Genomic DNA, 15,886 nt, shown 5'->3' on the forward strand with positions numbered 1-15,886 from the left:
CACATCCCCGCCTCATTTCATCCGCTTTTAGCTGTCTTTAACGCAAAAGAAAGGTTATTAGTTTGGCTTTTTGGGAAAATAGTAACAAGTATCAAAAATCTAGCTTAACATTTGAAAAAGACGCATGAAAACTTAAAATGACATTTTGACCGTGTCTGGACCAAAGAGCCTTTGGAAAATTTCACATAACATATCAAATAAATTGGCGTTGTCGAACCGTAAGTATCCGAGCTATGATTTTTTGAAAATAAAAACTGAGTTTTTCGACGCACAGGAAAATGACGAAAACGAGAAAAAAAACATCTTTTTAACTAAAACTGCAATAACTTTAAAATTTCAGCGATGACCGCAAAAAAAATCGCAATTGGAAGACGCAACGAACCGCCCTAATTCTTCATACAAACTTTGGAGAAAAACCATTCGACCTGTCTAATTATCTTTGAAAAATTCAAAATGCCCGTGTTTCTGGGGACCCCAAACTTCATGCTACCCCTCAAGTTAAGCCTGCACAGTCATTTTTGGTCAATTTTTTGTAGGTCAGTGTAGTTTGTTATCGCACATCGAATCTGTGCTGTGCTCTGAGTGCTATGCAATGTAATGTAAGACTTATTAAAAGTTACACGTGAGCAATTCTCTACCAAAACCGGAAATGGATTTTATTTGTATTTTTTTATTTGGCTCAAACTTTGTGGGGGCCTTCCCTATACCCAAATATGCTATTTTGTGTCATTGGTTCACCCATACAAGTCTCCATACAATTTTGGCAGCTGTCCATACAAAAATGGTATGTAAATATTCAAACAGCTGTAACTTTTGAATGATTTTTTTGATCAATTTGGTGTCTTCGGCAAAGTTGTAGGTATTGTTGAGGACTTTTGAGAAAAAATAGGTACACGGAAAAAAATTGAGGATTTTTTATCAACTTTTTTTTACTAAAACTGAATTTCCCAAAACACGTATTTTTTTGATTTTAAAGATTTTTCGATATGTTTTAGGGGACAAAAATCCGCAACTTTTGAGCCATAGAGAAACATGGTCAAAAAATCTGTCGCTGAGTTATGAATTTTTGAAAAAATAGTGATTTTCGGAAAAAAATCGAAGTTTCATGCAAAAACAAGTTTGACATTATTTTTTAATGCAAAATTGAATTTGCAATCGAAAAGTATTTTACATATTTTTTGATAAAGGGCTCCGTTTTCTAGATATAGCCACCGAAAGTTTGATTTTAGCGAAATATTTGCAGTTTTTCAATTTTTAAAAATAGTGATCATGAGTGACCATTTCTAAAAATATTTTTTTTGAAAAGTTCAGAGATACAGCGGCTTAAAGAAAAAGAAACACGAAAATTGAAGTTTTCTAAGTAGTGCGTCCATCCCGGGAATTCCCGGGACAAAAATCCCGGGATTTTTCCAAAACCGGGAATTCCCGAATCCCGGGATTTTTTAAATTTTGTCCCGGGAATTCCCGAAATCTGAAATGAATATCAAATTTTGGTATGGAAATTCAGGGTTTTTTTTTGTGGAAATTGATAAACAACGATTAAATAAAATAAAATAAAATATTAAGCATATATCCAGGGTTTTTTTAAAGGTCCTATAAGCTTTTGTGTTTCACATGTTTATAGAACCTATTCAACTCTAGATATCAGCATTAATTTGACTTAGAAAGGAAAATTGTTAAAAATTTTTCGATCCGGAAAATGCCTAGCGCATTAAATATTTTCTAAATAATTTGATATTTAAAAAAAATACTATTAATGATTTGAAATTGAACAAATAATAACATTTTAAATTATTTTTCATGAAACATCTTTGGCTAATCAAGACGGATGTATCAAATCAAGACACCTTTTTAGTGTTTCGTGATTCAAACAGGAATAGAAGAAAACAATTAGTACACCGATCTCCAAATTAATTGCTCTAAAATCTCCTGAACCTATGTAGACTGTAGTACTGATTTTCCTCAGTTGGCGGTAGTGATTTAAGATAATTTGTAAAATATTCTTTATATATAACATGAATTTCTAAACTTATTTAAAATTAAACATTGGCATCTATAATTTTGTTTGTTATCTTTTTATTTGTTATTTTAGGTTAGAAATTAGATTAGAAACCTAAGTACAACAAAGAACAAACAAAAAATTTGGCAAGCTTTTATAAAACTGCTATTCTTTGTTTAGATTGAAGTGTATATTATCACCAATGAATAGTATTGAGCCAATTTGATGATTTTCAGCTTGAATAACATGTCAAATATTATGAAAACATAGATATTATTACTGTTGCCAATTTCCCGGGATCCCGGGAATTCCCGGGATTTCAAAAATATTTTTCCCGTTTCCCGGGAAATGCAAAACCCGGGAAAATTGGACGCCCTATTTCTAAGTCTCACCCAAACAGCCCACCATTTTCTAATGACGATATCTCAGCAATTAATGGTCCGATTTTCAATGTTAATACATGAAACAATCGTGAAATTTTCCGATCTCTTCGAAAAAAATATTTTGAAATTTTTTAAATCAAGACTAACATTTTAAAAGGGCCAAACATTGAATATTACGCCCATTTAAAATGCTAGTCTTGATTTAAAAATTTTAATGATATTTTTTTCGAAAAGATCGGAAAATTTCACGAATGTTTCATATATTAACATTGAAAATCGGACCATGAATTGCTGAGATATCGTCATTAGAAAATGGTGGGCTGTTTGAGTGAGACTTAAAAAACTTCAATTTTCGTGTTTCTTTTTCTTTAAGCCGCTGTATCTCAGCAACCAAAGGTCCAATCTTCAATGTCTCTTAGACAATTTTATAGCAAATTTTCTGAACTTTTCAAAAAATATATTTTTAGAAATGGTCACTCATGGTCACTATTTTTAAAAATTGAAAAACTGCAAATATTTCGCTAAAATCAAACTTTCGGTGGCTATATCTAGAAAACGGAGCCCTTTATCAAAAAATATGTAAAGTACTTTTCGATTGTAAATTCAATTTTGCATTAAAAAATAATGTCAAACTTGTTTTTGCATGAAACTTCGATTTTTTCCAAAAATCACTATTTTTTCAAAAAATTTTAACTCGGCGGCTGATTTTTTGGCCATGTTTTTCTATGGCTCAAAAGTTGCGGATTGTCCCATAAAACATATCAAAAAATCTCGAAAATCAAAAAATACGTATTTTGGGAAATTGAGTTTTAGTGAAAAAAAGTTGATAAAAAAATCCTCATTTTTTTCCGTGTACCTATTTTTTTCTCAATAGTCCTCAACAATACCTACAACTTTGCCGAAGACACCAAATTCATCAGAAAATTCACTCAAAAGTTACAGCTGTTTGAATATTTACATACCATTTTTGTATGGACAGCTGCCAAAATTGTATGGAGACTTGTATGGGTGAACCAATGACACAAAATAGCATATTTGGGTATAGGGAAGGCCCCCACAAAGTTTGAGCCAAATAAAAAAATACAAAAAATAAAAATGGTCGAAATCGGCCGATTTCGTAGAGAGTTGCTCACGTTTTTTTCAGAAATCGTCGCTTGTGACATCGACTATTTTCAGCCCAAACTCGATTATACGAAGGTATACGAACAAAAACAGAAACTGTTTGTTATATTTTCTCTAATTTTCTTGTTTATAACATTAAATTCGAACTTTGCGACCCCATTTTAAATCAATTTTAATAGTTGTTTGCCTATTATATAAAAATGCCTTTTTTTTCAACATTTCATCGCCGCCATTTCGACCACCATCTTGTATTTAAAAATTCTAAATCACTTTAGCGGAGATTAGGGTTCATACTTAACTTAATACTTAAGTGATTTGAGTATCCGAAGTGAAAATTAACAGAGGCCTGTAGTATTTTCTAGAAAACCGATTGTTAAAAGTCTATATTTTTCAAAACTATGAATGATGGATTCATACTTGTTGAATCAACCGTTTCGTATAATATCGCCAAACAAACATGTTCCAAGATTCAACCTATTTAGTAATAAACTTTTACCAGTTTTAAGCTACAGTGGATAACATTAACAGGTGGGTCTCGTGGCGCAGGGGTAGCGGCTTCGGCTGCCGATCCCGATGATGCTATGAGACGCGGGTTCGATTCCCGCCTTATCCACTGAGCTTCTATCGGATGGTGAAGTAAAACGTCGGTCCCGGTTTCTCCTGTCTCGTCAGAGGCACTGGAGCAGAAATCCCACGTTAGAGGAAGGTCATGCCCCGGGGGGCGTAGTGCCAATAGTTTCGTTTTTTTTTTTCGGATAACATTTACAAAAATCTGAAAAGCTTGTGTTAAAATATGTTTTTAAAGTATCACAACTGTGCATAAATTTCTAATACCTAACAACTCAAATAATAAAACCAATACATTAAACTAACGGAACCGATATAAGTATTTTGAAATAGATATTAAACTTATCAATTTCTAAAAAAAAAAATATGACGTGGCACAAGATAGTAAGATCATTTTGATGTGAAATTGTTCTATGTCACAAGTGTGAGTTGCAGTATTCTAAAACGGAAGCGTTTCTTCAAAGTTTAACAAAACGTCATCATTCACTGATTTTCGTGTAAAGGGTCGTTGTCACAAGATAGTAGACAAGCTACGAAATGTCAATTTCAAGCACATTTGTTGCCACTTTGCGTTTTATTTCAGAGGCGTGTTAGTCAGGCTTCACATTCAAATAACAGAAAGACTTCGTTTATTATCACACTGACAATATTTTGGTGAACAACTTGTAAAAATAATAAAAACTGTTGAATCCATGTTTTGGTTCAGTATCTTTAATTGTTGGTTACGGTCCCGTAAAATCAAAATGTGTACGTTTTCAAAATAAGAAAATTCTGACACACTAATAATCACAATATATATTCAGACTACAAGAAAAGGGTTGATAATTTTTAAATTTCTGTCATGCTTAAATGTGCACCTGACTGTAATTACACCGGAGCCCATCTGAATCCACACCCACACAGCGCTAATTGATTTTTCTTCCCCACGTTCACTACTCACCGTGTCAACATGTTGGCTCGGTTGACCGCGATTTCCGCCTCCACGCGGAACCGATCCTGTGCGTACTGGTCAACGACCCCCTCGCCCAGGTTGAGCGCCGTGCCGGCCGTGCAGTTCGAACCGAGCAGATGCTGGCTCGACGATCCACAGAAACTGCGTCACCACGTCCCGGCCCCGCATCAGATTGCGTCGATTGTTCCGGCTCGTTTCGTCCATCTCGTTCAGGTCCAGGTCATCCATGTGAAAATGTCACCGGTTTCCACAACTACCGCGGCGGACCCTCCCGTTCCGTAGCTGCTGCTGCTGCTGTCATCGACGGGATTACCGGCGTCGGCCACCCACACCGGTGGGCTGTCCGGGTCGGAAGAGTCCGGATCACTGCTGAATATCATCGTGGCCGGGGCCCCGTTTGGGTCGAAATTCATTGCCGGTGTGTCGTTGAGGATATTTATCACTTCGTCCCCATCGGGCACTCCAACTTCGTCCACTGGACCATCGTTCTGGAGGGTCAGCAGGGGATGCAACGTTTGTTTTTGCTGGTCATAATTAAATTTTTGCTGCTGCGCATTGTTTTCACTGCCAGTTTCACTTTTAATTGCTTCCATCGAGAGTACGATTTTTTTGTCTATCTGCTGTTCCGGACTGGCTTCATTAAGGGTATCCAGTGAAACGGAATCGCTGCTGGCGTGCTGCGCTGGCGGGAAGTCATTAGGGTAGTCTTTATCGTCTCGAGTTGATGCCGGAAAATGTTTGGCAGGAAAGTCAGGGTCATCATTTATTTTGACACTTTTCCAATACTTCTCCTCCAGGTAGGCAACGGACTGGAACCCACCTTCGTCGTCCAAGTCTTGTCCGGTGGGTGTCTCCGTTGAGGTGGATAAGAAAAGTGACGACACTTGTATGTGTTCTTTTCGATTGCCATCAAACCCAGCCTCCTCCACGTGCTTTGGCTCGTTTTTCCTTCTTTCATCGAAAAACCGGTCGTGACTGGGAATAACTTTTTCATGCGTTGTCGTTTCGGCATCGATTGACCTGCCCCCACCTGGCACGTGCCGTGGTCGTTCCCGGAACGGCTTTAATTCTATCTTCACCTCATCGAGATTTTTGTGCGATTTCAGATATTCGAGGCCTTTATCGACTGTTTTTCTTATATTTTCCATTATCTCCTTTTTGATCAATTTCTTGCTCTGTTGGACGGCCGGCTTCGTCGGAGGCAGCACCGCTGGCATCGGGGTGGCAACGGGTGCGAAACGTGTCGATGATTGAGCCGAGTCCACACCAAATGGAAAATTGAGGGTGCGATTGTTTTTCGACTGCCTTCGACTGGTGGAGATGCTATCGAAATCACTGATATCAATCATTCGATCCAATTCTTCCGACTCACTGAACTGAATCGTGAGCGTATCGGAGTTATTACCATTATCCAAGAACTGTCCCCCACCTCCGGGTCTGCCATTCGTTCTGGGACTGGGACTCTTGTGGCTCCCACCGGCGCCGGAACCACTCATCGTTTCGTTCGAGTCATCAACGGTGTCGTAGTCGAGCAGGGTAAAGTTATCAAACACCTGCAGGCCCCACCGGATGTGATCCTTTTCACTCGAGTGCCGCACTCGGGACCGGCCATGACGAATGATTAGGTACTCCGAGGTGGAACTCCAGCAGTCGGCCACGAGGCAGGACAGGTAGCAGACGAGCAGTTGGTAGTGGCATAACATGTTTTCCCAGCCTTGTTCTCCCCGGCCCCAAAGGCAGAACCGGAAGGAGAATCCCACAGTCAAACGTCAGCTACACGTTTACCGGTAAACGTTCTCGTTCCGGCAATTAATCGCTAACTCTACAATTTGCACCATCATCATACTGCTCTCGGCGAAGTTATTTCTGCTGTTGAGCTTCACCGGTAAGCCGCTCATTTCACCTCACCCACTCTCTCTCTCTCTCTCTCTCTACCAGTGCAAAGCTCAACTCATCGCATCTCGAATAACACGGTGGGGGAGGCTTGCCTGCTATTGTTCCCTAACAAGGTCTGAACGCCGATAATCCGTTGGATTCTCCGCTGCTTCTCAGCGCGAGCGCACGCGAATGATTAATGATGTCCGGTCCTTGGATTGATTCTTGATTGCGAGATACCGGGGCGGTAGGGCAAAAGTGTTGGTGCTGAAAAAGCTGCCAGGGATTAGTTGCCTGGCTAAAGATGATTTCTGCAGCGCATTTCCAAATGTTGCTACATCAAACGGTGGAAACAGATCTGTTGATTGAGTGGAGAAAAAAGAGATAACATTGATTTAGTGACAGGATAATGGAAGAATAAGAAAAGCTTTAGGTGATTAATCATGATTATCAAACACTGTTTTCTTAGTAAAAGTAACGATGAACTATATTTTGCACCATTTGTTAGGTTACGGTTTTATATTTTGGATCATTTTAGATCATTCCTAGAATTTAAAGTCAGCTAGAGCTAGAGTGAGTATTATGTGTAGCAAAACCCCTAAAAAGTAAGATATAGCTGGATTCAATCCAGGGATATATCTGCATAACTTCAGTGAATTTGGTTGACAGTAAACAATCTGCTTTTAGTGGTGTTCGTTACACAAATCATAGTTTAGTGAGTATTTTGTGACCCAGGATATCGAAAAGATATCGAAGGAATAATGCACCATACCCTGGTTTAACCTTGTAATCTGGTAATCCTTTTACCCATTATTTCAAAAAGTTCCGGATGTTCATAACGATGAGAAACCATCTTGTTTTGAACTTAGGTCTCGGTAATTCCGAATCCCCGGCTCTAGCTAGCCCTCACATATGTAAATAAAACAATCGACTATCCTTGACGCAAGTGATCTTTGCGCCCAACAATCATTTCCCCTTACCGCCACTCTTCAACGACACTCGGCAAAATCAGACGATTGAATTCCCTTTTTTTGGCTACAGGTTTTTGTCATCCTTCTTGTTGGCTTTTGCCATCTGAGGGAGAGCTACAAAAGTCAATACCAACGAAACGTATCAATTCAGACACTCCGGGGCTGACAAATGGGACAGGTGTGTGTGTGTCACCAGCGCACCCAGAGGGAGGAGACAACTTCGGCGAACGGATTGAATCGTCAATATATGCACACTAGAGAACCTGTATTTGTTAGGGAAAAGCTAACTTCAAGTATTGAACAAAATTGTCAAAATTACTAGCAGCACTGAAATTGTTAAAGCCCGAGCATGACTTTTCGGGATTCTGCTTTAAACTATTATTTTGCTAGGTTGGTACCTCTGTTTGACAGTTCTCGCAGTCAAGATGGCCTTCTTACAAACAGAGGTTCTCTAATGCACATCAACCATCGAAAGCGCAACCCAGAAGAGGACTTTCAAGATTTGAGAAGGTTATTACCGTTTGAAAAAGGGAGACGAAACCGATTGACGTGTTTGGCACGAAAGGCGGCCACTTGCTGTCTTTTGACGCTGTCACTTTCCAGAGAGCGTTTTGAAATCAATGTCGCATTCAAATTCGAAGTTTCAATCTGATGTGCGACTGACGGTAAACATCTTTTTGCTCTTATGTCGGGTGGTAAACTTTTCACACTCACACGAATCCGTATGGAAAATTAAAAAAAAGCCAATAGAATTTTTAGGTCTGTGGAGCCGAGTAGCGACTTCGACTCCGACTCAGACTCAGGTTCTGAAAATTTAGCGATTCCGACTCCAGCTACTTAGAATTTTCAAACCAACTCCAGTACTTATTACACTTATAAATAATGAAATAAATGAAAACTTTATAGAAAACCAAACCGGAATAGCGAACAGAACTTATTCTCCAAACAAAATTTGGAGAAATATCATTCGGCTCTGTTTAACTATTTTCGAAAAATTCAAAGTGCACGTGTTGCTGGGGACCCCTGCTTCTCCACGAATTGAGCTAGCAAAGCCATTTTCGTCAACTTTTTGTAGGTCAGTGTTTTATACTTTAACTACAGAAATAATAATCGCAGAATGTGACTCGCTAAAGGACTCCAAATTCTGTGAAAATCTTACCGAGACTACAAACGCCACCACGGTGAAAAAGCTGAAAAAATGAAAGACCAATAAGCTGGCAGCACTGAATGGGAAGGGAAGCTTTATGGCGGCACTCTCCTCTTATCAAAAGTTATGAAATTAATTTTCCTCACTTTGCCACGTGGTGACGACGGCTGTTGAAAAGCGGGAAATGCCACCGGAATAATCCTGACAGATGTGGTTGCCGGTGTTAAGATAAGGTGACGGTTGTCACAACTCAAGTTTCTCTGAACGTTTGGTAAAAATATTTTTTAAAGATTTTAAAGACAGTAATACATCGAGAAATCTTGTTACTTGAGAGTATCTTGAGAGTGAATGTAATACCTATAAATGAAAATAAAATTTGTTTTAATATTACAGTAAGGTTTGACACAACCGTGTTGGAAGTTGACTGCTAAAATCTGACAACAGGAAGTGCTCAAGTAGTTAGCAGCCAGTCTATACAATGCACTGTGTGCTAGCTAGATTAGTGAATAAATCATGCACCAATACAATAAAGCCATAATAAGCTGGAAGTTTTCCTTGTAGGAGTGGCGCACGATGAAGAGATTCTTTTTTTGGCGTCACAAGAGAATGGAAAAATAACCTGCCTAGGAGATTGCTTCGTGTTCATTAAAATTTAATTATCACTCGTCAGCTCAGCCGGATTCCTCTCCAGGACCGCTTTTCATTTTTCACTGCATATTCCCGGAAAAGTAACAATCACACGGAGGAGGTTGAGAAAATTATGCGCCCGTCCAACGTCAGATGGCTGTGTAAAACTAAACTCACTTGGACGTGATTTGAAATGTGGCATTCAAATTCTGCAAAATATGGCATTCTGTTATTAATTTTTCCTCCGAAGTGTTGAGGTGGATGAATTTATAACCATTTTCTGTTCGACCCTCCAGTTTTTGTGATCTTTCTGTGTAATTTTAGTCATTTACCACGAATTTATTTTTTTTAAAGTCAGTGGGGCAGAAAGAAAGATTATGAATGTATTTAAGAAATTTATAAATTTTTATATTTATATGCATTTCATTCGCTCTCTCGAACAAAACTTATCATTGATACAACTTGATGTAGTAACTTCCCTAACACTTGTCTCGCACTTCCGAACCATAGCTATAGATCCATATCGGAATGCATAATATACTGCGGAAATGCATCCGACGTGTTGATAAGTTATGCGCATATCTCATATTCATCCCATCCTGTTCTGTCAAGCAACCAACTGCTTGTTTTGCAATGCAAGCTCCAGTCAACGATGACGTTTCCTGTTACAGATGTAAATGCGAATTGGTTTCATGAATGTTGAAAAGCTTCAATATCGTTTTATGCAATAAAAAACACATTTCAAATAAAATATGCCATTATTACATTAAGTTTAAATACCTTTTCCATTTTCATTACTTAAGCGGTGTATGCACTTCGGAAGGAATCGGTCAAGAAAAATTTCAAATGGGCAGCGGCGGCAGCGAAAGCAAGCCAGAGAGAGTGAAGAAAAGCCCCAAGAAAACGCTCCCTCTCCTTTGTTCTGCTGTTCGTAAAGCCATTTCTTGACCCCTTTCCTTCCGATCAGCGTACTAGCCTTTAACTGACATTTGCTTAACATGGCAGAACTTTGCCATTTTCCGTTTTTTGCTTTCTTACATATTCCGTGCATTTAATATTCATATCCTTCCAAGAAGAGCACTTCAAGCTGATTGGATTGTGAGTGGTTGTTTGGTTCTATCCCACACTCATTGTGGATCATGAATAATTCTTAAAATTGTGCCATCCAAAACTCACTAACTGTTTCACTTAAAAAAGCTCGTTGGACCATATTGTTTCAGTTTGTTTTGTAGCAGTTCACCAGTATTATTAATAGAATTAAAATTTACTTGCAATTGAGTATTTCTCTGCAATTTCGTAGAGTTTTTCGAGAACGGAGATGAATTGTTGAATGAATTGGTTACTTTGGCAGGGTTGTAGGTTACATTTAGAACATTTTAACAAAAAATAGTTACGGAAAATCATATTTGTTTGTAATTTACTTTTCATTGCAGCAATTAATAAATTGTAAGAATTGAGTTTCCTAATCATCATGGATCATGTTATACAAATTTAGAATTATGATGTAATTTATTAATTTTTTGTTTGCAATTTTTGACTTTATCTCATTAGAGTATCGTTTTAAATATACATATATGAAATGATTTATACCAAAAATGATAAAGTGAACCCAAATCAGCAAAACCATTAATGTGATTTAAAAAAAAACATTCCTTTTAAAAAATACGTCCCTTTGAAACGTAAGTCTTGATTAAAAAAAAATAAAATATTGTTTTCGGTAAGATCGGAAAATTTCTAATTTTTTTTTTTTTTCAAAAGGTCCTATAAACATTGAAGCACAATAGCATATAGGACCTTTAAAAAAACTCTAGGTTTTAACAATGTAAATCGGATCATTAGTTGCTGAGACATCCACATTAGAAAATGGTGGGTTGTTTGGGTGACTCTTAAAAAGCATCAATTTTCTGTTTTTAAATCTTTTCAAGGCAATATCACAGCAACTACGGGTCGTATCACCAAAGTTTTAAAAAGCAAAATATAGAGAAATTTCTCAGCTTTTCAACAATATGTTTTTCAAATGTGGACAAACATGGGCACTTATTTTAAAAAATGAACAACTGCGACTATTTTCAAAAAAGTACTTTTTGTTTGCAAATTCAATTTTACTTCGAAAAATGAAGTTAAAAAATTTTTGCGACCAATTTTTCGATTTTTTGAAAAATCAGTATCGATTCAAAACTTCATAACTCAGTCAAAGATTTTTTGCACATTCTGGAAAGTTGGCATTTGATGTCCCCATATGAAAACATAAAAAAATAAAAAATAGTTTTTTTGCAAATCAAGTTTTAGTGACAAAAAGCGAAATTATTTTTTTTTTCAGTGCAGTCCTTATTCATACCTACAACTTTGCCCAAGACACCAAATCGATCAAGAATTCCTTCAAAAGATACAGATTTTTTAATTTTTATGTATCTTTTTAGTATGGACAGTAGGGTGTAATATGGTTGTATGGAAAAAAATAATGTTGTCCAAATTTAGTGAGCACAGCAACTTTTCAGATCCTTTTGAGGTCCTAAACAACTCCCAAAGTTTGCGAACGATTGGATAAGTCCCCACTTTACGCAAAGCGATTCAATTTAGTATGGGAATTAGTATGGGGAAAACCTTTTTTTGGATTTTGATATTTCAAAAATCCACGTTTTACGCTATACCAAAACCGGATTCATATTCGGATGCTCTGGAAAGTACTCTACAACTTGTTCCTGTCAAAAGATACTGTCTGTCCTGTCAAAACTCGCCTAAAACGTGTTTTTTGCTGTATCTTCTTTCGGGAGCAAGTTAGAACCATACTCTCTTCGGGAAAGTAGTAGAGAAACTTCCAGGGCATCCAAATATGATATATGAAGTTTTTGATATAGCGTACAACGTGGGTTTTTTAAATATTTTTCCCATGCAAATTTACATGGAAAATTATATCGCTTTGCGCGAAGTGGGGGCTTATCCAATCGTTCCCAAACTTTAGGGAGTTGTTTAGAGGTGGGAAAAGTTATCCTACAGATGGTTATCCTAGGAATAATTTATAGCGCTATGGCGGCCATCTTTATGGCATGCGGGATAACTTGTCATGGTTATCCCAGGAACAATTTTTAAGAGAGATTCCAAAAATTCAAAAAAACGAACAATTAACATTACCTGGACATGTTTCTTGGCAAAACTTACTGCCCTACATTCCTGGAGTATGAAAATTTGGATGAATGAAAAATCCAGAAATATTTGAACTTCAAATATTTTAATTCAAATATTCAATAAATTTGAAAATCCTTCTAGGATGGGACTCTGGGTCATTTCCTGGACATGTATTTAGGCAAAACTTGTTGCCCTACATTCCTGAACATAAAATACAACTTGGCATGAGGCCATGTGGAAGAAAAAAATTCCAGAAATATTTGAACTTCAAATATTTTAATTCAAATATTCAATAAATTTGAAAATCCTTCTAGGATGGGACTCTGGGTCATTTCCTGGACATGTATTTAGGCAAAACTTGTTGCCCTACATTCCTTGAGCATAAAAATACAACTTGGCATGAGGCCATGTGGAGGAAAAAATTCCAGAAATATTTGAACTTCAAATATTTTAATTCAAATATTCAATAAATTTGAAAATCCTTCTAGGATGGGACTCTGGGTCATTTCCTGGACATGTATTTAGGCAAAACTTGTTGCCCTACATTCCTGGAGCATAAAATACAACTTGGCATGAGGCCATGTGGAGGAAAAATTCCAGAAATATTTGAACTTCAAATATTTTAATTCAAATATTCAATAAATTTGAAAATCCTTCTAGGATGGGACTCTGGGTCATTTCCTGGACATGTATTTAGGCAAAACTTGTTGCCCTACATTCCTTGAGCATAAAATACAACTTGGCATGAGGCCATGGAGGAAAAATTCCAGAAATATTTGAACTTCAAATATTTTAATTCAAATATTCAATAAATTTGAAAATCCTTCTAGGATGGGACTCTGGGTCATTTCCTGACATGTATTTAGGCAAAACTTGTTGCCCTACATTCCTGGAGCATAAAAATACAACTTGGCATGAGGCCATGTGGAGGAAAAATTCCAGAAATATTTGAACTTCAAATATTTTAATTCAAATATTCAATAAATTTGAAAATCCTTCTAGGATGGGACTCTGGGTCATTTCCTGACATGTATTTAAAACTTGTTGCCCTACATTCCTGGAGCATAAAAATACAACTTGGCATGAGGCCATGTGGAGGAAAAATTCCAGAAATATTTGAACTTCAAATATTTTAATTCAAATATTCAATAAATTTGAAAATCCTTCTAGGATGGGACTCTGGGTCATTTCCTGGACATGTATTTTGGCAAAACTTGTTGCCCTACATTCCTGGAGCATAAAAATACAACTTGGCATGAGGCCATGTGGAGGAAAATTCCAGAAATATTTGAACTTCAAATATTCAATAAATTTGAAAATCCTTCTAGGATGGGACTCTGGGTCATTTCCTGACATGTATTTAGGCAAAACTTGTTGCCCTACATTCCTTGAGCATAAAATACAACTTGGCATGAGGCCATGTGGAGGAAAAAATTCCAGAAATATTTGAACTTCAAATATTTTAATTCAAATATTCAATAAATTTGAAAATCCTTCTAGGATGGGACTCTGGGTCATTTCCTGGACATGTATTTAGGCAAAACTTGTTGCCCTACATTCCTTGAGCATAAAAATACAACTTGGCATGAGGCCATGTGGAAGAAAAAATTCCAGAAATATTTGAACTTCAAATATTTTAATTCAAATATTCAATAAATTTGAAAATCCTTCTAGGATGGGACTCTGGGTCATTTCCTGGACATGTATTTAGGCAAAACTTGTTGCCCTACATTCCTTGAGCATAAAAATACAACTTGGCATGAGGCCATGTGGAGGAAAATTCCAGAAATATTTGAACTTCAAATATTTTAATTCAAATATTCAATAAATTTGAAAATCCTTCTAGGATGGGACTCTGGTCATTTCCTGACATGTATTTAGGCAAAACTTGTTGCCCTACATTCCTTGAGCATAAAAATACAACTTGGCATGAGGCCATGCAGAAGGAAAAATTCAGAAATATTTGAACTTCAAATATTTTAATTCAAATATTCAATAAATTTGAAAATCCTTCTAGGATGGGACTCTGGGTCACTGGACATGTATTTAAAAATTGTTGCCCTACATTCCGAACATAAAAATACAACTTGGCATGAGGCCATGTGGAGGAAAAATTAGAAATATTTGAACTTCAAATATTCAATAAATTTGAAAATCCTTCTAGGATGGGACTCTGGGTCATTTCCTGGACATGTATTTAGGCAAAACTTGTTGCCCTACATTCCTTGAGCATAAAAATACAACTTGGCATGAGGCCATGTGGAGGAAAAATTCCAGAAATATTTGAACTTCAAATATTTTAATTCAAATATTCAATAAATTTGAAAATCCTTCTAGGATGGGACTCTGGGTCATTTCCTGACATGTATTTAGGCAAACTTGTTGCCCTACATTCCTTGAGCATAAAAATACAACTTGGCATGAGGCCATGTGGAGGAAAAATTCCAGAAATATTTGAACTTCAAATATTTTAATTCAAATATTCAATAAATTTGAAAATCCTTCTAGGATGGGACTCTGGGTCATTTCCTGACATGTATTTAGGCAAAACTTGTTGCCCTACATTCCTGGAACATAAAATACAACTTGGCATGAGGCCATGTGAGGAAAAAATTCAGAAATATTTGAACTTCAAATATTTTAATTCAAATATTCAATAAATTTGAAAATCCTTCTAGGATGGGACTCTGTCATTTCCGGACATGTATTTAGGCAAAACTTGTTGCCCTACATTCCTGGAGCATAAAATACAACTTGGCATGAGGCCATGTGGAAGAAAATTCCAGAAATATTTGAACTTCAAATATTTTAATTCAAATATTCAATAAATTTGAAAATCCTTCTAGGATGGGACTCTGGGTCATTTCCTGGACATGTATTTTGGCAAAACTTGTTGCCCTACATTCCTGGAGCATAAAAATACAACTTGGCATGAGGCCATGTGGAGGAAAAATTCCAGAAATATTTGAACTTCAAATATTTTAATTCAAATATTCAATAAATTTGAAAATCCTTCTAGGATGGGACTGGGTCATTTCTGACATGTATTTTGGCAAAACATGTTGCCCTACATGGAACATTAAAATACAACTTGGCATGAGGCCATGTGGAGGAAAA

General features: G+C 36.8%; 1 protein-coding gene across 1 annotated transcript in view; it reads right to left on the reverse strand.

Annotated features, from left to right (window-relative positions):
- The window catches only part of LOC6030808, a 219,733-nt gene that overhangs the window by 115,085 nt on the left and 88,762 nt on the right, over positions 1-15,886 (reverse strand). The window contains 3 exon segments of the mRNA XM_038260053.1: positions 5,012-5,146; positions 5,148-5,253; positions 5,256-7,256. Coding sequence (XP_038115981.1) covers positions 5,012-5,146; positions 5,148-5,253; positions 5,256-6,726 — 1,712 coding nt within the window. The 5' untranslated portion in view covers positions 6,727-7,256.

This window comes from Culex quinquefasciatus, chromosome 3 (assembly GCF_015732765.1).
Source record: "Culex quinquefasciatus strain JHB chromosome 3, VPISU_Cqui_1.0_pri_paternal, whole genome shotgun sequence".
In the NCBI taxonomy this organism is placed as follows: domain Eukaryota; kingdom Metazoa; phylum Arthropoda; class Insecta; order Diptera; family Culicidae; genus Culex; species Culex quinquefasciatus.